The sequence below is a fragment of the Marmota flaviventris genome, chromosome 6 (genome assembly GCF_047511675.1).
Source record: "Marmota flaviventris isolate mMarFla1 chromosome 6, mMarFla1.hap1, whole genome shotgun sequence".
Taxonomy (NCBI): Eukaryota; Metazoa; Chordata; class Mammalia; order Rodentia; family Sciuridae; genus Marmota; species Marmota flaviventris.
This window is the reverse complement of record NC_092503.1, coordinates 133,946,851-133,969,928: the sequence shown is the minus strand read 5'-3', so window position 1 is coordinate 133,969,928 and position 23,078 is coordinate 133,946,851. Positions and strand designations below refer to the sequence as shown.

Here is a 23,078-nt window from a genome sequence, read left to right as displayed (position 1 = left end):
GGGTGCATCTTCTCTGATATCCTTTCCTTACACACTCTCTCTGCTTTCTAGTCACCATGAGTGGAGCACCACTCCTCTGCTATACCTTTGCACCATGATGTTATACCTTAGCATAAGCCCAGAGCAATGGAGTAAGCCGACCATGGACTGATACCTCTGAAACCATGAGCCTTAATAAATTTTTCTTCCTTTAAGTTGTTCTTGTGAGGTATTTTGTTCATAGCAATGAAAAGGTAACTAACACAGGCTTCTTAAAATTTCTTTAGGGCACAGGGTTGGACTATTCCCTAATGTTGTTTAAACTGACAATCCTTTAGAGTGATTTGGAACTGCCTTCCACTTAGGTGCTGTAGAGCTGGTCTCATGGACGAAGTATTTCATGAGTAGGCAAATTCAGTTTGTAACCACTCCACTATTGCTAGTCTCTGCCTCCTTTGTGGATAGCCTGAAATGACCTATGGACTACTCTGCCTAGGAACAGTTTCTAAGCCAATGTCTGGGCTCAGCTTTGTTCTTCTGAGATGCCTCGCCCCAGAATTACAAAGTAACAGGCAGCCTATCTCCTTGCAGCTGTTCTGGAATGACAAAAGGACAGCCCACTCGCCACTTTCCATATATCTGCCCCTTGGTTCTGGTAGTGGCTGTGATTCTCACCAAAGGGGTCACAGGCCTTGTGGATCATCTCCCTTTAGTTGGGGAAAAAATCTGGGTCAAGGGAAAGAGAGTCTAATTAGAATTCAGACACACCTATTTCTTTTCCCTAGCTCAGCACTGAAAGCCACCTATGATTGCTTGCTGGAACTTTCACCACACATTTCATTTCTTTCCCATCATAGAAGAGGGTAAAAGGTAGCTGACAGTGCTCCTACAGTGATCAAGGTTGAAACTTGACATCTGCCCTAGTTGTGGTGATAACTGAAAGGAGAGAAATAACTTCTCAATTCAAACCCATCCTTTCCCTGAAAACACACACATACAGATCTCCAGAACATCCCAGAGAATCAGACCAAAGAGAGGAGAACACATTTTACAAAGTAGTTAGGACACAGCTTGTTAACTTGGCTTGTACTGAGATGATGAAACCAGCTAGGTGCTATTGCTTTACTCTCAGAATTTTAAATAAGGCTGATCACTTCCCTTGCAGGTGTGGCAGGTCCACCTGCATTGCCTACCCGGCAATGAATTATTAAGAGCATCTGAAAACAGAAGATTTGCTTAAACCAATCTCCAGTAAACCAGGCTACATTTAAATCACTTTTCTTATGGCTAAAAACAAAACAGTGCCCATATTGACCTTTAAACCTGCTTTGGCTCTTAACCAACTGACCATCTTTGATTTCCCATTCAAACTTCTGCTTTCTGACTTGGACCTTCCACTCAAGGAGCCTGTGACCCATGGAATCCTTTTGGGGATACCATCCTACATCTCCACAATGCTTGGGCTTCTCTTGCTAGTTGGCCAGCCAAAGACTTGGCTTGGCCTCCTACTCTTATAAACTGTTCCTTGGCAGAGGAATTCATAGGTCACTGCTGACTACACTGGCCTTAGAAGGAGGCAGAGAAAAGCAATGCTGGCATAGTCACAAACTAAATTTGCCTACTTTGTGAAATACCTTCTCCAGACCTAGACTTGGAGCCAGAAACACACTTTCCCTCCATGGATTCTCTCCTTGGGTTGTTTCCACAAAACCAAGCCATTCTTCCCTTTGAAATTCCTTTAAAATCATGTCCCCTATTGCCAGATTTGCTTTTTATGTCACTTTTAGCCCCTAAAGCAGCCACACATGAGGGACCTCTTTGGTTAGGAGTGATGACCAGGGCAACCTCAGAGTCTCACCTTGGGGTGGAACACAACACAACTCTGAACTTTGCTGGTGCTCCTGCAGAGAACCACAAGGACTACATGCTGAGGAGTAGAGATGAACTAAAATGCACAAGGAGTTAACAGGAATGATAAAGATGCATCCATCTCACAATGTAAATGTGGTGAGTGATGAGATCTTGTGCTAACATGTTTTGAAAGCATTTACCACAACACTATGTAAAAGCAAGATGGGATTATGATACAGTCATCATCTCCTGATCATGCTGTCTTAGCGTTTCTTACATGATTTTATTTAAATCCAAGGGCCTGGCTGCATATATACACTGATAATTCTCAAATCTTTATATCCAGTCTGAGTCCTGGACTGAACTCACCCTCTGGGCACTCACATCCATAGTGGCACAGCTGTCTGTTCTATCAGTCCCTCAAGCTGTAACCTCAGACACTCCAAAACCTCTGCTGCTTCATCCCCCAAATCTAACTCCTAGCTAAATTCTATTAATTCCACCTGAGAAATGACTTTCTATATTTCGAAGCTGTTTTATGGGGTGCCTACAGGTTGATAGCATTATAACATCACAATGGGTTCTCTTCTTTCATTTATGTGGTTTCCTTTTTTACCCCAATGATTTTTTTTATTTTGCTTATACTTCCGTTGTATTTATTAAAACTATCACTATGCCCTCTTTCTTTTGGTTCATGTTTTTGCTGCACAATCTTTACCCATCCTTTTCCTTTTAATATTGTTTTGTTATTTTGTGGATTTTCTTCTAGGGGGGAAAACCCACTCTTCAGTGTCCCAGTTCAAACTCTCATCATTTCTAATCAGTTCTATAGCAAAAACTTCCCAGTGATCTCTGGGATATCCATTTCTTTCACTACATTCCATTTCCAAGTAAAGATCCTGGAAACGCAGTTGGAATGTGTCTCCTGACTTTGTGTATAAATCTTGGATGAGTCTCCACTTCCCATATGATAAGCTCAGACTCCTCAGCATGACAAATGAGACCTTTCCTAATCTGCTCTGAGCCTGCTTTTCCAGTCTGGCAACCCTGAATACCTGCTCCATTTTAGGAGAGCTAGGACACACCTTGCCTTTTGCACACCCTGTGCATTAGTACACTCTATCCTTCTGCATGCCCCATGTCACTGAATGTCCTGTATTCTTTACTCTTTGACATCCCCAACTCCAATTGTCTCGTCTTGCAATTACTATCGAGCACACTTGTATTACCATTTAGGACCACATAAAATTGTCACTTCTTTGGTGAAGCTTTGCTGGCTACCATTGCCTCCTGGGTTCCCTGGAGAACTCTGCATCTGGTGTGCATTTGAAACTTTGCTATTTTAAGATTTTATGCACCTGTTTACTTATTGGAAGGTCTCTTGTTCTCTTCAAATTTTATCCTTAATTCTTGCTGCAAGGTAGGTGCTCAATAAATGTTGGCTTAATCTGGAGGAATAACTTCCAATTTAGCCAAAAGAAGAAAGGAAGATAGTATTACTTTTGCCCCACTGTACAGACCACCCTCTCCAATCTATCATCAGAAGGAACTCCTTGGAGCATCTCTTATGGCTCCAGGGCTTATTCTCATTTCCGGACTTGCTTGAAGGGCTGCTCATTCTGGAGACATCTTTCTTCCTCCTTCCCACTTGGTCAAACTATACTAGTACTATGAAGCTGTTTCAACACCTCGGGCTTTATAGTCTTCCCCAGCCCATGGGAATTTAGATCTGTATAGACTGGCAAAGCTCTTACCATCTGGGCCACATGTTTCAACACTTATGTGCAACCTTGATGCAAGCAGTTTGAAAATAGATAGAGGAGGCTGCATGGTACATGGTTCTCCCAAAATCTTGATCTGAAGATCTTGGCTGATCTTGCTTACATGTGTATTCTCCACTGAGGATTGGAGGGACACAAACCAGGCAAGTCCACTCTACGAACACAGTCCTTGCACACATCTACTTAGAACCCAATCATGCACAAGCATCAGGAGAAGAGGGACAAGAAGGGAGCTTAGCAAGAAATACTCAAGAAACTGGGACTTAGTTGTATAAGCTATTCCCAATTTCTGGAAGAATTCAGGCAGAGGTACAAGGTATTTCTTTGTATTATTTCTTACAATTTCATATGAACCTACAGTTATCTTAAAATTAAAAGTTAAAGATACACTCAAAAAAGAAAAAAAGAAAATGAAATTTGAAAGAAAAATCTAGAAAGAGTATTCAAGTGTGAGGAGATACTGGTCAATGAGTAAGAACATTAAAGACAAGGTCCACAGAGGAAACACTGGGGCCAACAGAAGGTGAAGGTAGAGTTCTTTCATTTATAGACAGAAACAAAATAGCTTCCTTTCTAGAAATCAACTCAGTACTAGAAAATTTCAGTCCTTCTGGTCTATTTGTGCTGCAGTACTTCTAGAACTCTATTTGCAAGTGAGTTGGTGGTAGAAGTGCTGTCAGGCAGATGGAAGTGCCTCTCAGGCACTTGACTGCCCACACACAAGGAACTTGGAGACAGCTTGATTCTAGAAAGAGCGATTACGAGGCAGTTTTCGATACCTACCATGATCATTTCTATTTGAGTCATATCTATTTAAGTCTGGGGTTGGCTTCAAACAAATTTGCCTTGACACATGAAAGCTGATGCAAGCTTGGGTAGAGCTGGTATCACTGATTCTTGGGTGACATCAAAGAGATTTTCCTAGAGAAGTGAAAACAACTGAGGTTTTCTGGAAACAACTACCAATCTGAAAACCATTCCAGGTCAAACAATGACTTGTTTCAAAGGTCCTGGATTTCACTAGCAACTTTATAGCAGGTTGTTTTTGCAGTGCCAATGAGATAAATAAAATCAGCCATTTTGGAGGAACCAGTGGCCATTCCAAATAGGAAATCTTGCTTAATGCTTCAAGTTGCATCACTAGGGTAATGTGTGAATCCTAAAAGAAGGAAATAAATTCATTCTGATGTCCAATCAATACAGCAAAACGGCAGCATACTAATGTTGAGAATAGTCTATACTATTAAAGATGTGTCTTACTCCTTTAAAGAGTAAGATGACCTAAATGACATAATTACTTTGTACCTGTTAACCATAGACCACAAGGATATAGCATGTCATGCATCATATATGAATTCACGAGACACAAACCATACTGATCATTACTTTTTGCTGAATAGGTGGGTTGGCTCCAACTCTTTGTTATTATGAACAGAGATATTTGTATACTTCTATGTGTACGAGATGTGGGCTTTGGGTGTTTATCCTCCTTGTGCTAGAAAAAAAGAGTGGCACATGGTTCAGGCAGGAAGAGCTTCTGGGTCCTGAGAGCCCAAAGACTGATGTGGTCACCAAGCAGAGAGAGAGAGACAGAGCAGAAGGTGATAGGTCTGAACTGAAGGTCTGTCTGCATGGCTGCCAGAGGAGGAGCACTGGAAATGGACCCTCCCTTCACAAGCCAGATTGTCAATCTCTTTGACCTGAATGTTCTCTCAGCTTCTCATGACTCGACAAGTTCCATGAAGTCTGAGATAATGTCTCCAACATCTCTGCCCCAACCTCAGGCACGGAGACTTGAGCATGGCTAATCTTCTTTTAATTGTTTATGTCTTAGATGAATGGTCCTCCTCATAGGACCAAGCTTCTATACAACCAAAGGCAGCTGAAGTACTCTGTAGAGATCAATCCAAATCACAGAAGCTTCACTGGGGATTCTGGGTTACACTAATTTACTAAATGATCATTCTGAACTAGACACCAATGCAACTCTATAAAACTGGATATCCAACTATGCCAATGCTTCCTGACAAATAAGGAACCACACAAACAGCCCATATATGGGAGGCTGCTTCATTAATTACTCATGGTTAATTAACCATTCTTTTTCCCCCACTCTTTTTATTGTTTTAAATTTTACAAGTCAGCTATTCTTATTGCTTCTTTTTAGTTACACATAAGGATTCATTTTGACATAATTTTTAAAAAGTATAGAATATAGTTTGCTCAAATTCAGTCCCCAGTATTTCTCCTTTCCCTCATCTCCTCCCTAACTGAGGGGGAAGGAGAAGGCATTGGATAAGGGAAGAACGGAAGAATGACTCTAACCTAACTTCCATATATTTATTTATTCATTCTGCTTTCGTACTTCCAATGAGCCACAGTAATTAAAGATGTGATGTCTTGCTTTGGAATGGAGCTAAAAACCCACACAGCTCTCATTCTTTAGCAAGCATCCACAGAGGGGAGCTGGATGTGCTGGGCCTGAGCTGAATGCTGTCGGAACCAAAGAAACCCCACTTGTGGCACCCACCTGGGACAGGCTTGCAGACCAGCTCAGGAGCCTGGCATGGGCCAGAAGACTTGAAACATCAAACAGAGGTTAGGTAGCTGTTTGATCTAGTACAGGAGCTGCCACAGAGTGTATATAAGTCATGCCCCAACCAACAGGACAAAATTTATAGAATAAGTGGGGAGCATGAGATTGGTGGCCACCGAAGTATCCCTTTTAGAGGAAGAAGAGTTGGGTCTGAGCTTTGAGGGAAGGAAGGGCAGACCCAGAAGGACAAATTCTATACATTGTTACTTATATGTGGAATTGAAGAAAAAAGAAAGCCAAACTTGTAGAGTGGTATTACGAGAAGCTGAGATGTGGGGGAACAGGGGAGACCATATTTGAGATTAGAGCACGCTGTATGCATGTGACATACCACACTGAACCCCGCTAATGTATGCAATTATTACGTGATAATAAAAAGTTTAAAAAACAGGGAGGGAAGGAAGAAAGAAGGAGGAATAGAAGCCTATTTCTTATACTTCAAACACCACTTAGCATCTTGTTCTGATTTGCTTTATATTTGGGCAGCCAACAAAATTTTAAGAGCAATGGAAAGGGTCAATGGAGGGACACATGACAGGGAGCATCAACAAAGGGTGAAAACACAGGACTATCCAAGCCCAATGGGCATCTCATCTCAGTGAGTTTCCTCATGAATAAACAGGTAAATGAAGGCAGCAGTAAAGACATAGAGAAAACAATACATTTCAGAACTAGGAGAAGTGGCCAACTACAAACAAGACTGAGAAGAAAATCAAATTCTGGGAGCAAATGTCTCAAAAAATGTCTTTAGTGTTAAAGGATATATAAAGCAGAATCAAGAATAAATGTCTGCCTATGAAAACACCCTTTTCTTCAAAAATACACATACACACTTAAATGGTTTAAATATAAAAACCACACCTAAAATAGAAAATACCCAAGTCAAATCCTAGCTCATAAAATCTACCTAGTATATATAATATTCTCATTTGCATACATGTGTACATTTTTTCTCCATTGAATCCAACAATATGCATCATTTCAAAATCAAAATTCTTAGTGTTACCAACCATGGGAAAAAATGAGAATACTTTTAATGTATTTTTGTTAATAATGAAAAAAATAGTTTTGTTTCCTGCAGGTGGTCTGGTTAAATACAAAGAATGAAAAATGAAACAAACTCTGAAATTTTTACATTAGAAAGACAGAGGTGTTTCTTTTTTCAGGGGAAGGGAGAAACCTTTCATTGCTCAGTCTTACTTCCTCAGCACCTACAAACAATATCAGGTTTCTGATTTTAAAAATCACCATTTCTGAGATAGGAGTTTTCACCCCTGCTAAAATCTACAATAAACAGTAGATGCTGAAGACACCTGTTCACATCTATTCTCCAAAATTAGGAAATAGTTCTGAGCAAACAAAAGCAATTCCTTGGCCAAGTCCTAAGCAGAGCAATGGAATAACAAGGTATTTTATACCCCTGAATATTACAATTACAAATCTGGGTCTTTGTATTTGAAATGAACACATGTGTCAATGATTTTTTTCCTATAGTGAGCCAGTAACATATGCTCCAAAGTTTTGATACCAAAATACAGTCCCAAAGGATCATGTCTGGCAGGAAGATCCTTGCCTTTATAGTGAGAAGGCCTCGGGTTCCAGCACTGACTCTTCCAGGCATTAGCAATGATGTGTTACCGAGAAGTTATACCATAAAGGAACCTGGACAACATCATCTGCCTTGCTGGGCTCAGAATTCTTGGAAAATCATTAAGATTGTGGTGAGGAGTCAAGGCCATCCAGAGGAAGTCACATGCTGGCTTTTTCTACCAGCCTTCTTTTGGCTATAATATCACAAAACAAACTTTCTGATTTCCTAGTCATCACTAAAGTCCCAGTCAAATGTATGCTCACTGCAAATAGCCTCAAATTCATGAGCAGAAGAGGGACCTTGTTCTCTGGGCTTCTATTCTACTCTCTTCCTATTTGACTTGCCACCTGCCTTCTCTAACTGGACTGTAATGATCATGAATGTTTATAAAATAACCAGGATATATATATCTTGTTTCTACACCAAGGGCTCTGTCAGGGCAGAGAGTGGAAAAAAAATCACTACTGTTATCTTGAGCACCTGTCCCTGAGCTTGGCATTAATAGAAGCTCAAGAAAGTCCTGTGCTGATGATGGTACAAGTAAACTAGCACTTTCATACACTGTTAGTAAGAGCACAAATGGTGCAACTCTAAAGCTAATCTGGCAATATCTGGCAATACAGCTGTCAGAAGTATCAGCCATGTTGGGCATGGTGGCACATGCTTATAATCCCAGAGGCTCGGGAGGCTAAGTCAGGAAGATTGTGAGTTCAAAGCCAGCCTCAGCAACTTAGCAAGACCCTGTTTCTTTTTCTTTTTTTTTTAAATTTTTTATTGTTGGCTGTTCAAAACATTACATAGTTCTTGATATATCATATTTCACACTTTGATTCAAGTGGGTTATGAGCTCCCATTTTTACCCCATATACAGATTGCAGAATCACATCAGTTACACATCCATTGATTTACATATTGCCATACTAGTGGCAAGACCCTGTTTCAAGATTAAAAAATAAAATATAGGGCTGGGGATGTTGCTCAGTGGTTAAGCACCCCTGGGTTTCATCCCAAAACTAAAAAAAAAAAGAAAGAAAAATAAGAAGAAGCATTAGCCATGCCAGGAGGGGACTGAGGCAGGGAGGCATGCAGGAAAATTCTAGTCTGGGAGACAAGACTGAGCTTCCCACCCCTCTGATCAGCTGTGGGATCTTGGCAATTCCCTCTACATTTCCCAAGTGCAGGTTTTTTGTCCACACAATGATGGAGTCAGATGATAATCTTGCATTCTATCCTTAGCAAGTTCTCAAAACAGAATGAGGAAAACAATATGGAAAGATGTTGATCTTTACCAAGATAGCCTCAGCTGGCAACAAGGTCCTCTACTCTCATTGCTTGAGCTTTGGGAGATGTATGGCACTCCTCTGAGCAAGTATGCACCTGGGAGGCTCACCCTAACTCCAGTGGGTGGCAGGTCCTTGGCCTAAGATCACCTTTTCCTGCTCCCCATGATCTGTAGTCCACAGACTACAGTTCCATGAGATCTTAGTAGGTGGTCACACAAACATGCATAACATAAACTGGATCCTTGCTCAGAAAGACATGATAAATACATGTCTACAACACAAATCTTCTGAAGCTTTGTTCTTTCAACACAGCTATGAAATCTCCAGAAGGGTCTGTGGTGTGCTCAATTCCCTTAATTTATTTTTCCTTAAAGCAGCATATCCTAGGCCCACTGTTCAACAGCCTATTCTTTTTTTTTTTTTTTGGTACTTGGGATTGAACCCAGGGCACTTGACCACTGAGCCACATCCCCTGCCCTAGTTTGTATTTTATTTAGAGACAGGGTCTCACTGAGTTGCTTAGTGCCTTGCTTTTGCTGAGGCTGGCTTTGAACTCGTGATCCTCCCATCTCAGCCCCTGGGATTATAGGTGTGTGCCACCATACCCGGCTCAATAGCCTATCCTTTGAGAATACTAAAAACCTCTGATCTGTTTCCTCATTTCTAGAAACCAAATTCAATATGCCTATCCTCTCTTGCTTAGCTGCCCTTGCAATAGAAGTAGACCTAAAGATTCTAAAAGCCCTTGAAAATTGATACAAAGTACCCTAGAGCTTTAAAACCTATTGAAATATAAGTTGGAAATGAACCAAGGAAGCATCTACAGTGAAGTGCTCAATGCCTACCTTCCTGGCAGCAAGGATCCTGACCCTGCTACATGGATGTAACAGCCCTCAAATCCTTCCATTTTAGATGGTACCCACCTCTCCACTTTATGCCCATCCCCAGACTACAGCTGCCCAAAGTAAGTTAGGGGCCATTCAGTAAACAAGCTTGGTTTTGAAGATTTCAGAAAATGAAGGGGGGGGTAGCTCTTTCCTCTCCCACACCTTGTTCCTCAACCATCATTTAGGGTCCCCTACCAGGTAAGGGGATCAACTCACCCCCCATACTCTCCCCTTACACCTCCGTCCCTACCCTCTTTCCCTCCCACAGCATGGACCTGTGGAAGAATAAAATCCCTCTGTGAATTCCCTACCAGCTCCAACAATGTCCCATACTCATTTTAGGCTGGAAAAGTTCATGAACTGAATTTAAAATTTTAGACAGAAGACTGTTGAACAAAGCTCTGAAACCTCTGAGACTCTGTACTCTTATGGGCACATCAGCTCAAATAACTTTTAGTGCCCTGTTTCCCCATGCGTGCAGGAATAGAGATTATTGATGACTTTTAAAATAACATATTCAAGAATTACCTGTGATGTTAAAAATAAATATAATAAGATGGGCAATGTTTAAATCTTTTATGCTACAGTATAACCCTTAATAAATATGAAATCACATGGAAAAAGTTACTATAAGGTTAAGGTAACAATAGTGCCCAAAGAATGCAAAAAGATGTTTCTAAGTAAAAGCCATCATAGAAGGGTCACATAACCCTTCCCTTCCTCCCTTCTTCCTTCTCACTCTCTCTCCTTTCCCACCCCCTTCTTTCTTTTTCAAGGCAGAATTTTATCATTATAGACAATATATCCAGGGAATAAAAAAGATTCTGTAGTGATTGATGAAGAAACATAGTTTGCCCACAGCTCTGAGGTTTTATGCAAACAGTGGTCTCTTTGTACCTACTTGTTTTATTCTCCAGTTGTGGTTTCTATGTGTAGAAGGTAGAGGTGGGACAGATACGGGCTGGAGCTATCTCATTTCTAACACTCCAAGACCTTGTATCTTACAGAGAACTAACAATATGGAAAGATTTAAGGGCCACGGCCACATGATGTGTTCTACAAGATGGAGTATGAAGTGGCAAGGCAGGCTTGGTGGGTGAGGGTAGGAAGCTTCTATGTAATTTGTTAAAATAAAGGAAACCTCAAGTCTCCTTTTGTGATTTAAGAGGAAGTCAATCAAGACCAGATTGTAGTTTAACTTGGCCATAGCTTGGCTATGTTTTAAACAGCAATGATTATTATTGGTTTTAAAAATAAAACCAATATTTTCAAAGAAATGTTGACTTAAAAAAAAGTTCTGCTGTTGCTTCTGATAAAATCATGCTCCAAATAAATTTTTAAAACTTTAGCAAAAAAATTATGAGCTAAAACAACAGAAGGAAGTATAGCTCCCAGATCTGGAGGGATGCACTGAGGTTTATTTACCACCTATGATTGGTTCTCTGGTACAATACTGTTTAATAGAATCATTTATCATTCTATATCCTTATTTGATTTAGCTTGTTGTACACTAACCAAAATCTGTCAGCTCTAATGGCTAAAGAAAATACATAAATTTAACATAAAAATTATTACCTACTCTCGTACAATATGAATTTCAATAAAAACAGCTTGAACCAGGATTATTTCTTTCAGAACAAAGCACCCCTCCCTTTCCAACACCCCACCCTAAAATAGAAAAACACACACATCACAACCATACATGCATTATTTTCTAAAAAGAGGCAACTTGGGCTGTGTCAGGGCTAACAAACAGAAATAGATTTTACTCCTGGCCAACAGCTCAAACCATCCATCAGGGTAAATTGAAGATGTTTTTGGAATTAATGTACAAGCAGACACACCCTGTTTACCCAAAACCGTAAAACATGACAATTTCCACACTAACAGTTTCCATCCCAGAGTAGTGCTGGAAAATTATCAGGGACAATTTACTTTCCACTGTCTTTTACTCCTGAATGCAAATGGTAGATCCTTGAGTTTACAAGGGGGTGGGGGTAGGAGTGAATAATAAACTTTAATTCTTGTGGATTCTAAAACCAGAAATAATTTTGAAAGAATGACAATAGATTTTATTTTATTTCTTTACTTTTGTTCCTGTGGGGATCGAACAGAGGGCCTTGGGTATGTTAAGCAAGCTCTCCATCACTGAGCTACATCTGTGTCTTGAAAATGGATTTTAAATGTCCTTAAAACCCAGAGGGAAATGGAGCCTCAGTTTAATTTTTTGGCATTTAACCAAGAAAGCCAAACCAGCAATACAGCAGGAGTACAATCAGAAAGAAGGACACGCCCTTCCACCAGGCCACAGGCAGAACATAAACATAAACTTGGACTGAGCCCAAAATTAATACCACCAGCAATCACAGGAGCACACTCATGTCGGAAAGAATACAGCTGCCTTCATTAATGTCATATGCAGAATACAAATGCATGCACGGGCTCTCACAGAACATATACATGGCTCTCTCTTACCTCCAACATGGGCCGGGCACTATCGTGGACAGATAGAATATGTGTCACTTTGTTCTTGCTCAATTGCTCTGCGTCTCTTGCATCTGTCATCCAAGAAAGGGGATGGACAATTTAATATTCTCTGCAAATTAATTACAACACAACATGACTTGCACATTTCTTTCTTGAAATTTCATAATTGACCCTATCTAGAACAATCAAATGGAAGGAATTTAGGGCTACTACTTTATGCATTTTGCCTAAATTTATTTCTGACTGGCATATCTTTTGATCCAAAGTATTGCTCTAAAACTTAAAATGTATTTAAATTAATAAACATTATGATCATGATGGCTGTTGTTCAAGAAAAGTCATTTTATGAGGTCATTTTATAGTCAGCATGTATAAGCCACTCATCCTCAGGTCAGTCTTTTTACATGAGACATGTAACAATAAAGATGTTTAAAATATTTAAAAGCCCAATTACCTCTTAATGATTAGTGATCTAACTTGAAACTAAATACTAAAGATCACTTACAAGACAGAGGAACCTTCTAGGTATTTCTTGACCTTGACATCAAAAGCAGGGATAAGTCTAGACTGAGGTAAGACTGTGGTTTAGTTATATATCTAATTCACTTCCAATCAAAGGAAAAAATGGAAGATATTTTAGAAATTCCAAACAAAATTGTCTATCAGTTGTCAATAGACTATTAAGTTATCTGCATATGAATCTAAAGAGACACCAAAATTATATTCCCATCTCATACTCTTACCTGTAGAAAAGACCCAATGACATGATCCTCCAAATTAAAACCCTCTGCTAGTTTACAAAAATGGGGAGCCAGCAAAAAAAAGGAGGAAAGAAGTCAGCTTTCTTGAGCCTTTGGCCTGGCCAAGTTCTTCAAAAGACACAGGTTCAAAGGGATTTAACGGCAAATGCTTTATTATTACATTTCTGGAGAACATTTCATGGTATGGGGAAATGCTCAGGATATAATGTTAAGCCAGGAAAAAAATCAATAATCAAACTATAAATATAGTATACCAAATCTGTAATGCCCAATTTGTAAAAACATGTAAGGATAAACACACACATGGTGCTGAACTGATATACAGGTTTATTAAGAGACAGAATTTACCGTTTTTTTTTCCCTTGTGTAAGTTGTGTGTATTCTGCACAAGCGGTTCTAAGAGTTCAACATGCCCCAAACTATATGGTAGACTTGTTAGAAAGGCAGATTCCTGGGATCCGATTAAGTTCTAGGTCTACAGTGGAACTAAGAAATTTACACTTCTAACGGGCTTTGAGGATGAAGCAGAAATTTAAGAGATGCTCTTCCAAATACTCAGCAAGGTCAGGAAAAAGCCTTTAAAAGTAATAGTACAATATTGGTCTATATTTACTTTCTTCATTGTTTAACTATCTTGAGCTTCAAATTTCAATATGCACAGTAGCTGTTTCCATCACACACATGGGGACACAATTCTAGCCCCCAGCCACTACCACAAGTTGGGATATTAGCCAGATTAATTTTAAATTAGACGGTACTATACAGTTTGTATTTGGAAGGTTCCCCCAATGGCCCTTGTGTTAAAGGATTGACCCTCAGCTTGGTGCTACTGGAAGGTGATGGAAACTTTGGGAGGTGGAGCCTGGTACTGAGATGTTTTAGGTTGCTGGGGTTGTGACATTGAAAAGGACTGGTGAGACACTAGCCTCTTCCTCTCTTTATTTTTCTTCCCAGCTGCCATAACATCAGCAGCTTCCTGTACCATGCATTCCTACTACAATGTGTTACTTTGCCATGGGCCCCCAAAGCAATGGGTCAACAACCACAAACTGAAACTTCCAAAATGGTGAGCCAAAACAACATGGTAAGTTGACTGCCTATTATATTTATTATAGTAACAGAAAGCTGACTAACACAGGCAGGAACAGGAATCCTTTAGGAACCCACAGGCAGCTGGTTCCAACATTCATACTAAAATGCATTTCGCCAATCATTGCCAATATGTGTATTTTTAGACAAGTAGTGAAACAAGATAAATTGGAGCTTTTGAAGCCCACAGACAATGTAGCCAAATGGGAACAGCCTGATGAAGCAGGCTCATATGATGGTCTTCTCCAGGGTTCTCCCAGATTCCAATTCTTCCAGCATTTGAATCTTAACAACCAATATTTATTTAAATGTATGATGGGCCTGCCATATCCAAGGGTTTCACATTCTGCAATATCAGATAAAAAATTTGAAAAAAAAAACTGCATCTATATTGAACACATATAGACTTTATTAGTCATTATTCCCTAAACAACACAGTATAACAACCATTTGCATAGCATTTATATTGTATTAGGTATCATAGGTAATCTAGAAGTGATTTTAAAATATACAAAAGGATATATGTAGGTTATATGCAAATGCTATGGAATTTTATATAAGGAATGTGAGCATCCACAAATTTTGGTATCCATGGGGTATCCTGGAACCAATCCCCAGAAGATATGGAGTGAAGACTATGCTTTTTTTTTCTTTTTATAATAGCTTTATGGAGATATAATTCACATGCCATAAAAATTCACCTTTTTAAAAGTGTACAGTGTGATGATTTTTAGTACATTCACAGAGTTGTGAAACCAGCACTACACAACTAATCTCATAATCATAATCTAAATATAATTTTATAATATAGATTAAGATTTTTAAAAGGTGGTTTAGGGATAATGTTATACAGATATGAATACAGAACCCAATCAATACCACATACAAACCATGGACTACAGAAAAGGGAAGTGACCTGACCCAGGCCGATGCAGCTCTCCTGCTGCCTGCTTTATTTCACGCAGTGCTGTCTGTGCAGGTGCACTACTTTGAGATTACCTTTTCCCATAGGCTCCATCCATGAACTTGGGAGTCACTCAAAACTGCTAGAGGATGACAATGGGCTTATCATTCCTTTTTTCACATTTAGTTTTTGATACATACAAACATACAAATTGTACATATGAATGGGGTGTCATTTGATCTTTTGATGCATGTATATGTTGTAAAATATTTAAATCAGATTAAACATATTAACTCAAACATTTATTTTATTTTATGATGAATACTTTCAAAATCATTTTTTCTAGCTTTTTGAAAGATACAATACATTATCATTACCAACTGTCACCCTGCTATATGACAGCACAACAGAACTTCTTGCTCCTATCTAACTGTAACTTAGCGCCAACTGACCAACATTTCTCCATGCCTCCTCCCAAGATCTTGTCTTCTTACTGACATCAAATCACTGGTTTCTCTGGGTGGCAACCTAGGGCCATAGGATTGGTCATGAACACAGCTGTTAGGCTCAAAGTGGAGCCACCAGTGTGCACCAACCTGCATATGCACAAGCATGTAAGTTTCCAGCAGCCCTCCAATTAACAGCATGGTATCAGAAATGTGGATTCCCAGGCCCATCTCAGACCTACTCTGTAATTAAAATTTGTACTTTAATAAGAATCCCAGTTCCTGTGTGCCTTGCAACCAAGTCCTGGAGGGCATGGAGTGAGTGACCTTTGACCTCTTGCCAATGGAGCCCAACATGGAGTGTTGGTATGTACTATTTCTAAAAACTACTCAGAGTCACTTGGAATAAAAAAAGCAACAAGTTCATAACCAACAGGAAAGTTAGAGGTTAGAATTCACATGTTAAAAAAAAAATCTAGAGGGACATTAGCCACAGGTGTCTCAGGATATGGAGTTACTGAGAAGTCTCATCTTCTTTAGTATTGTTCAATCATGTTTGGATTTGTTGATCTGTTTTACTAATTGGCACACATTATTTTTATAATTAGGAAAAATAAAACTTTAAAAATACTGTTCCCAAGTATAAATGTGTTAATAAGTAACATGAACAGCCAATTACTCAGTGGTAATTTCTAACCAAATTCTTTTCTCCTGTCTGCCAAGACCTCTCTGGGCCCTTGGACTCTTGCGTACTCCTGCCTTTGTTTACCCTGGAGGCTTCCATGACTTCTGAAGAAACGAATACCTTCTTTACATAAAGTGAGCACTGAAATAGTAATGTCCACCAGTTTTGTCCCCTCTGGATTGTCTATTCCCCACCTGGCATGGAAGGCCCCATGGATACTGGTAAGACCTTACTGGGGTATCAGGGAGCTTATCTGAAGACTCTGTACTCAAAAGGGCAAAGTGACTCCACATGTTTCCCTAGGAAGGGGAATTACAGCTCTTGTTCTTAGGCTGATAACGAAAGTGAGCAAGGGCAGTCCGTCCTAAGGTATGGGGAATACCAGAGTGGCCACGGGAAATGAGCTAGTCTGGCAAAAGACAAGCAGAACCATCTTTGAATAAAATTTAACAAAACTGTATTGGGGCATGCATTAGAAATCACCCCTCTCAATACACCCTCTAGAAAAATGGATGTTTGGGTAGGAAAAACTTCTGGAGCACTTGCCACTCTACTTCGAGGATTCCAGAATCAGGGGAGAAGGGTGAAGGGACGTCTCTTCTTTAAGTAGAGCCTGCACCCTCTGCTCTGCTCCGAGCCCAGGCCACATGCTGAATCATTTCCCAAACAACCTTCCAATCTTTTTTTATGTTCTACTTCCTAATGAGAAATTAATTTAAAGGCATCTAGAGTTATGAATTATAACTTCTAGAGTTATGAAACTGGTGTAGGTGGGGTCAACGTTAAGCCAGACACTTTCCAATCTGGAGTGGGAACTGAGATGGGGCAGTCAACCTGCTCTCTTCTTGACCACACCCTGGCTCTGATGCTTTCTGGTGCTGACCTTGGGCACACTTTTCTATGCCTCATTTTCCTCATCTGTAAAGGAGGGACAATGGTAAGAGTACCCACCTTAAAGGACTGCTGTAAGGACTAAATGATAGAAAAAGGCTTGGAACAGTGCCTGATATGTGGTAAACATATGGTCATTTTCATCATCTGCAAAGGGTTGGATGTGGTTTGTGCCTCAAGGGTTTATGCACTAGAAGCTTTATCCCCATTGTGGTGTTGCTAAAGTGCTGGTACTTTTAAGAGATGAGCTTAGTAAAAGGTAATCAGATCTGCTCTCAGAGGGGATTAATTCTGGGTTTGAGGAGTGAGTTAGTTCTCCTAAGAGCAAGCTGTTATAAAGTGGGGCCTCCCCACATGCTTGGACCCTCTGTGCATACCCAGTTTCCTTTCTGATTTCTCTGCCATATTGTGAGAATGCTGGTGTCATGCAATTGATCCTCCAGAACTGTGAACTGAATAAATTTGTTTTCTTTATAAAGTATCCAAGCCAGAGCAGTGTTGCATGCCTGTAAGCTCAGTGACTTGGGAGGCTGAGGAAGGAGGACTGCACAATTTTGAGGCCAGCCTTAGCAACTTAGCAAGGCCCTAAGCAACTTGGTTACACACTGTCTGTAAAATAAAATAAAATAAAATAAAATGCTCAGTGGCTAAATGCCCCTGGGTTTAGTTCCTGGTATGTAAGTAAGTAAGTAAATAAGTAAATAAATAAATTACACAGTCTAATACACTACCACTATTATTATTCCATGGGTCTCAATCTGTGTCACCTCTGAATGTTTTCAAATCCACACTGGCTGCAAAGACATTCAAATCCAGGTTAAGCTGACAGAAGACCAGCTCAGACTCAAATGCAGTTATTGGCTCACTCAACTTCGTCTGAACCACTGGGACCCACTACCTGATACAGTCTGTATCACCAGCAGACACAGAACTGAAGCTCTGTGACCTTGAACATGAACTCCATGCATATCACCCCACATACACAGTGAATAGCTTGTTCCCACCCTTCTAGATTTTTGTGGACATCTTCGAACAATGAGGGCTTTCTTTGTCAGCTGACATCTACATTTGCCTGTGCCAAGTTGTGAGGAAGCAGTGAACCCCACCCACTAGCCCAGGCAGGAGTGGTTCTTTCTCGCTGCCACTCCCTGCCTCTCCTCCCGACACCTGTGCAGAACTGGCTGCTGGGTACAGGTCACTGCAACGGAGGGCTCCCAGCAAAGCCTCCAAGACCTGGCTCTGAGGGCTGGGTTTGTGGTGGAAAATCACCAGGTGTTGGAAAACTGTGATTCAATGCAAAATTGGAGAAAGAGAAGGAAAAAAAAAAGGGAGTTGAAGATAATATGTAGGAGATCCCACTGGAAGGACAGAGAGTATTAAGGAAGGAAGGGGGTATGGACAAAAGGAAGGAAGAAAGGGGAAGATGGAGTGGAGGAGTGGGAGGGAAGGAGATGGGGCAGGAAAGAGGAGTGACTAGTTTTCTTCATACATTTCTATACTTCTTGCTGTATTACACTAGGTTTATTGTATTTATAATTTAAAAGGAAGGGTAAGTGACTAAATGAGACACCATACTAATGCATAGATAATGACTGGGTTCATTTTCCTGGAGCAAGAAAGAGTCCACGTTTTCCTCTGGGCTTCCACCCTTGCTCACTCACACTGCCCAGTTGCCCACTACAGATACGGCAAGGTGTCCATACTTTATGAGCATCTATATTATTCTCAAGACAGTGACAACCTGAAGTGTGGTACACTTTACAGATGGGAGTGAAAATTTCCTTCATCAGGCACCAGACGCTGAGCTAATAGCATGACTGTGCTGTCTGGCTCGGCTTCACCAGGATGGCCCATGAGACTGATGTCACCATCCCACCCTGCATGACCAGACTACATAATTCATCTGTGGTCACGTAACTGGCTGTGAGTAGAGGGGTACCCAGCATTCCAAGGCAAGCCACCTGACATCTCTCTGCACTCTGCAGACCCCTTCCTGGTCCCTACCTGTCCCTGGACTCTGAATATCCTTGGATGAGAACACCTGCCTATATCCACAGGGCCAGCTTTCAACAAGCAGCAGAATGGATGGGTTAACTCACAGCACTATAGAGATGAAACATGACTTTTCTTTCCTGCTTCTTGCCAATGCACTGCACTAACATTCCTTTGTTTTATTTTTTTGAGGGACAGGGATCTAACTCAGGGCTTCACACTCACTGGGCAAGTGCTCTACTGTGAGCTAAACTATGCCCTTTATTCCTTTGTTTTAGGTAAGCTTCAAGCCTGGTATTTAATAAGTATTTGGTGAATTACTGACTGAATACAACACAATCACATACTAATAAGAATAACTGAAGGCACCGGCAAAGGATTAAACACTTGAACAGGGAAAGGTGTGCTTAGAATAAGACCCTTAATAGGTAAAACCCCAAACAAGAACCCCAAAACTGTAAAGGATTCCTGTGTCATTGAATACTTAACAACACATTATAGATTTTAGTATAAAAGAGTTTCAAACATTTTCTTAATGCTGTGCATGGTGTATCCCTCTAAAAGAAGATAGCTTTCTATGAGTCAGGTTAAAATTCTGATATACTGTTGTCAGAAGTACTAAATTTGGTCTGTGTTTATTTAAAATTTTCATTTGGAAACACACCTAGCAATTTTAAGAACATAGCCTAAACTCTGTTCTCAAACCTAAAGATGACCCCCATGAAAGTAGCTCACTAAATAACTCTCTAAAGATATTTGCTCGGTTAATGTATCCCACCAGGCACCCAGCCTGGCTACCACAAAGTACTCACTGCTTTTTCAGAACTACTGAGCTTACTAATTTAGGAACTCCAGTACTATTTTTAACATGTTCTAGTAGTAATTAGCAGCTGTCAGCTCCTTGTGCTCAATTCTTTTTGAGACTGATTAGGGGTACTAGAGTCCTACAGCAGGGTAGAAAGGGAAATAAACATTATTCAGAGAAATCATAAAGATTGCACCATCAGCCTGAACCTGAACTCACAAATTTAAGTAGCAGCCAGAAAACAGGAGCAGTTTTTTTTTTTTTTTCCTTTTTTGTCTTCCTAGGGATTGAACCCAGGGCCTTCTGCATACAAGGCAAACATTCTACCAACTGAGCTATATCCCCAGCCCTGAAAACAGGAGCAGTTTTGATTCTGCTTATCTTCCGGCTTATTGGGGGAAGGAGAACTGGCCTCATATGATCAGATTTGGTGCTTCCAACCCAAAACAGGTGTAGACTTGTCTGATTTTCCTAGGTTCATCCATCCTGTTAAGTGTACCTCATCTCAGTGCTAAGGAACCAGTGTTTTCACTTACCCAAACTCAAATGTCACAGAGCAGAAGGCCCAGTCCCCTCCCTAGAAGCCCACCATCTGCTTGGTTCTGTGGATGAGTCAAAAATAGTCAATAGTTGATTGAAAATCAATAAAAATACTGAATAATCAGCAAAGAAATGTGTGGGAGGTCAACTCCAGCAAAACTGACACTCATGTTTCCCAGATGATTTTTTAAAAAAACATGCTTCTGAAATTTATTATCCATAGCTCGAAAATAAAAGTGACAAAGGATTTATTTAAATAAGCTACATTGCTGCTAAATGTGCCTGTTGCTCACTATATTTTGATAATAATATTCCAGGAAGGGTAGAGTTAAGAGGAGGATCCAAGGTCAAGTTGGCATCTACACAGACCCACACCACTCAGGGAGGCTTGGCCAAGGAGTCAGGACATGGGTGCAAATGATGGCTACTTCTAGGACAGGTGTGTGTAGGCAGTTTACACCTTGCCTGCCACTCATATTATGAGGAGTCTAAAAATGATCTTTTAAAAAGTGAACTTATTTTTGATGGAAACAATACAATGGTCTACCAACAAATGAATGGAGAACAAAATGTGGTCTCTCTACACAATGGACTATTATTCAGTCTTTAAAAAGAGGGAAATTCTGACACTTGCTATCATGTGTGTGGATTCAGGACATTACCCTCAGTGAAATATGCCAGTCATAGGACAACTACAGCTTGATTCACACTGCTAAGGACTGGGGAGGGGAAACAGGAAATTTGTGTTTAAGGGGGTGCAGAGTTTCAACTTGGGAAGAGGAGAAAGTTCTGGAAATGGAGAGTCATGATGGTTACACAACCAACCGAGTGAATGTAGCTAATGCCACTGACTTGTTCACTTAAAAATTGTTAAGATGGCAGATTTTCTCAATAATTAAAAAGATAACTCACCTTTGAAGTTGCCGATGTACAGGCCAGGCAAGATCTAGGAGAGAGACACAGGAAGTGAGTGTCGTAGACCCCAAGAAGACAGTGTTGTGCAGAGGTGGAGCCCTCACCTGAGCTGTGAGACCTGGTATGTCACCTGCCACACCCACTTCCTAGAAACTCTCCTGACAGAGGGCATAGGGGACCCCACACTCTCAGCTCCAGCCTCCAGACTGTTAGCTGTCAGCTCCTTGTGCTCAATTCTTTTTGAGGCTGATTAGGGGTACTAGAGTCCTAGTAGACCAGGACTACTAGGGTAGAAAGGGAAATAAACATTATTCAGAGAAATCATAAAGACTGCACCAACCATCTGAATATGAACTCACAAATTCAAACAGCAGTCTTTTTTCTTTCTTTTTTGTGTTCCTAGGAATTGAACCCTAGTAGCCCACAGCCAGTAGGAAACCTGCTCAAAGGACCTGGTGATGGCTGCACATGTGTGTCCATCAACTCACTAAGCTTAAGACCCAAACTGTATGCTGTCCTCCCTCAAGGGCTGAGGCATTCTGAGAGTCCCCTCCCCCAACCCTCCTGCCTACCTTTTCCTCTACTGCACTTTTCTGAAGGCCCTGACAAACCCTATATTCTGCTGCCCAAAGCCTTTGCACATGTTGTGCCTACTGCCAGGCAGCTGTGAACTCACCCTGGTGAAGCCTGTCCTGAACCCCAAGACTGGGGGTGACACTGCATCAATGCCCACAGTGCTCTGTGTCCCCCACTCAGTGATGCTGTGGCAGGGCATGCCAAGGCCCATCCCTCTGCTGCACTGGAAAGCCCCTTGAGTACCAAACATACCCTGTCACTGACTGCTGCAGCCTTGGCTCCTGGACCATGTGATTATCATTCAATAAAGAATTGATAACTGCACGAATATACTCAATATACTTAGGCTGATAAGGATACACATTTGCTCAAAATTCTTATCTTGCTAGTCCTTTGCTTAGACACTGCTCTGGAATCTAAACAATGCTGCTATGATTTGAAGGTATGTGAAGTTCACTGGTTTTGCAGATGCCCAGATACTTAAGCCACACCCTCCTGTCAGCACCCACTCGCTGCCAGCTCAGGCCTCTCATGGTCTCTATTTTCATCCACTCCCACTGAGAAGCCAAAAGCAGCCTGTGGTCATGTTCCTCACATGCGCTGACTTCATCGGGCATCTTCCTGACTATTGGCTGCCTTGCTACAAACCCATGACATGGATCAAATCACTGCAGGGGGTCTCCTGTGGTACCTAGCAGATCCACAGGGTTAGCTTCTGTGTAGACTGAGGGGTCAGAGGGCCAACCAGCCAAACTGAAACACTTTTGGGAATGAAAAGAGACACTGTGATTACTGTGGGACAAAAGGCAGAACCCAGAAGAGACCTGGGCAGGCGGCAGAAGGATTGCTCTGGATGACTCAATACCCAGGGACACAAAATTAGCCTGAAGAGTGTCCCATGGATCCTCAAGGTCAGTCATGTGCCTGATGGAGGTCACAGCAGGAGGCAGGCCAGGTTAGCTCTGTAGCTAAGAACTATGAAACAATAGAAGACACCAGTTCCATTGCTAAGGAGCTCA

The 23,078-nt window shown here is 40.9% G+C and overlaps 1 protein-coding gene across 6 annotated transcripts in view; it reads right to left on the bottom strand.

The window, feature by feature from the left end:
- Dusp22 (dual specificity phosphatase 22) overlaps positions 1-23,078 on the bottom strand; it is a 64,360-nt gene that overhangs the window by 28,027 nt on the left and 13,255 nt on the right. For 4 of the 6 annotated variants that reach the window (XM_071613615.1, XM_071613614.1, XM_027954817.2 and 1 more), the window contains exons 2-3: positions 21,481-21,514; positions 12,444-12,526 (exon numbers count right to left, since the gene is read on the bottom strand). In XM_071613615.1, coding sequence (XP_071469716.1) covers positions 12,444-12,526; positions 21,481-21,514 — 117 coding nt within the window. The remainder of the gene's footprint in view (positions 1-12,443; positions 12,527-21,480; positions 21,515-23,078) is intronic. The other 2 variants (XM_027954819.2, XM_071613616.1) reach the window with 1 other exon arrangement.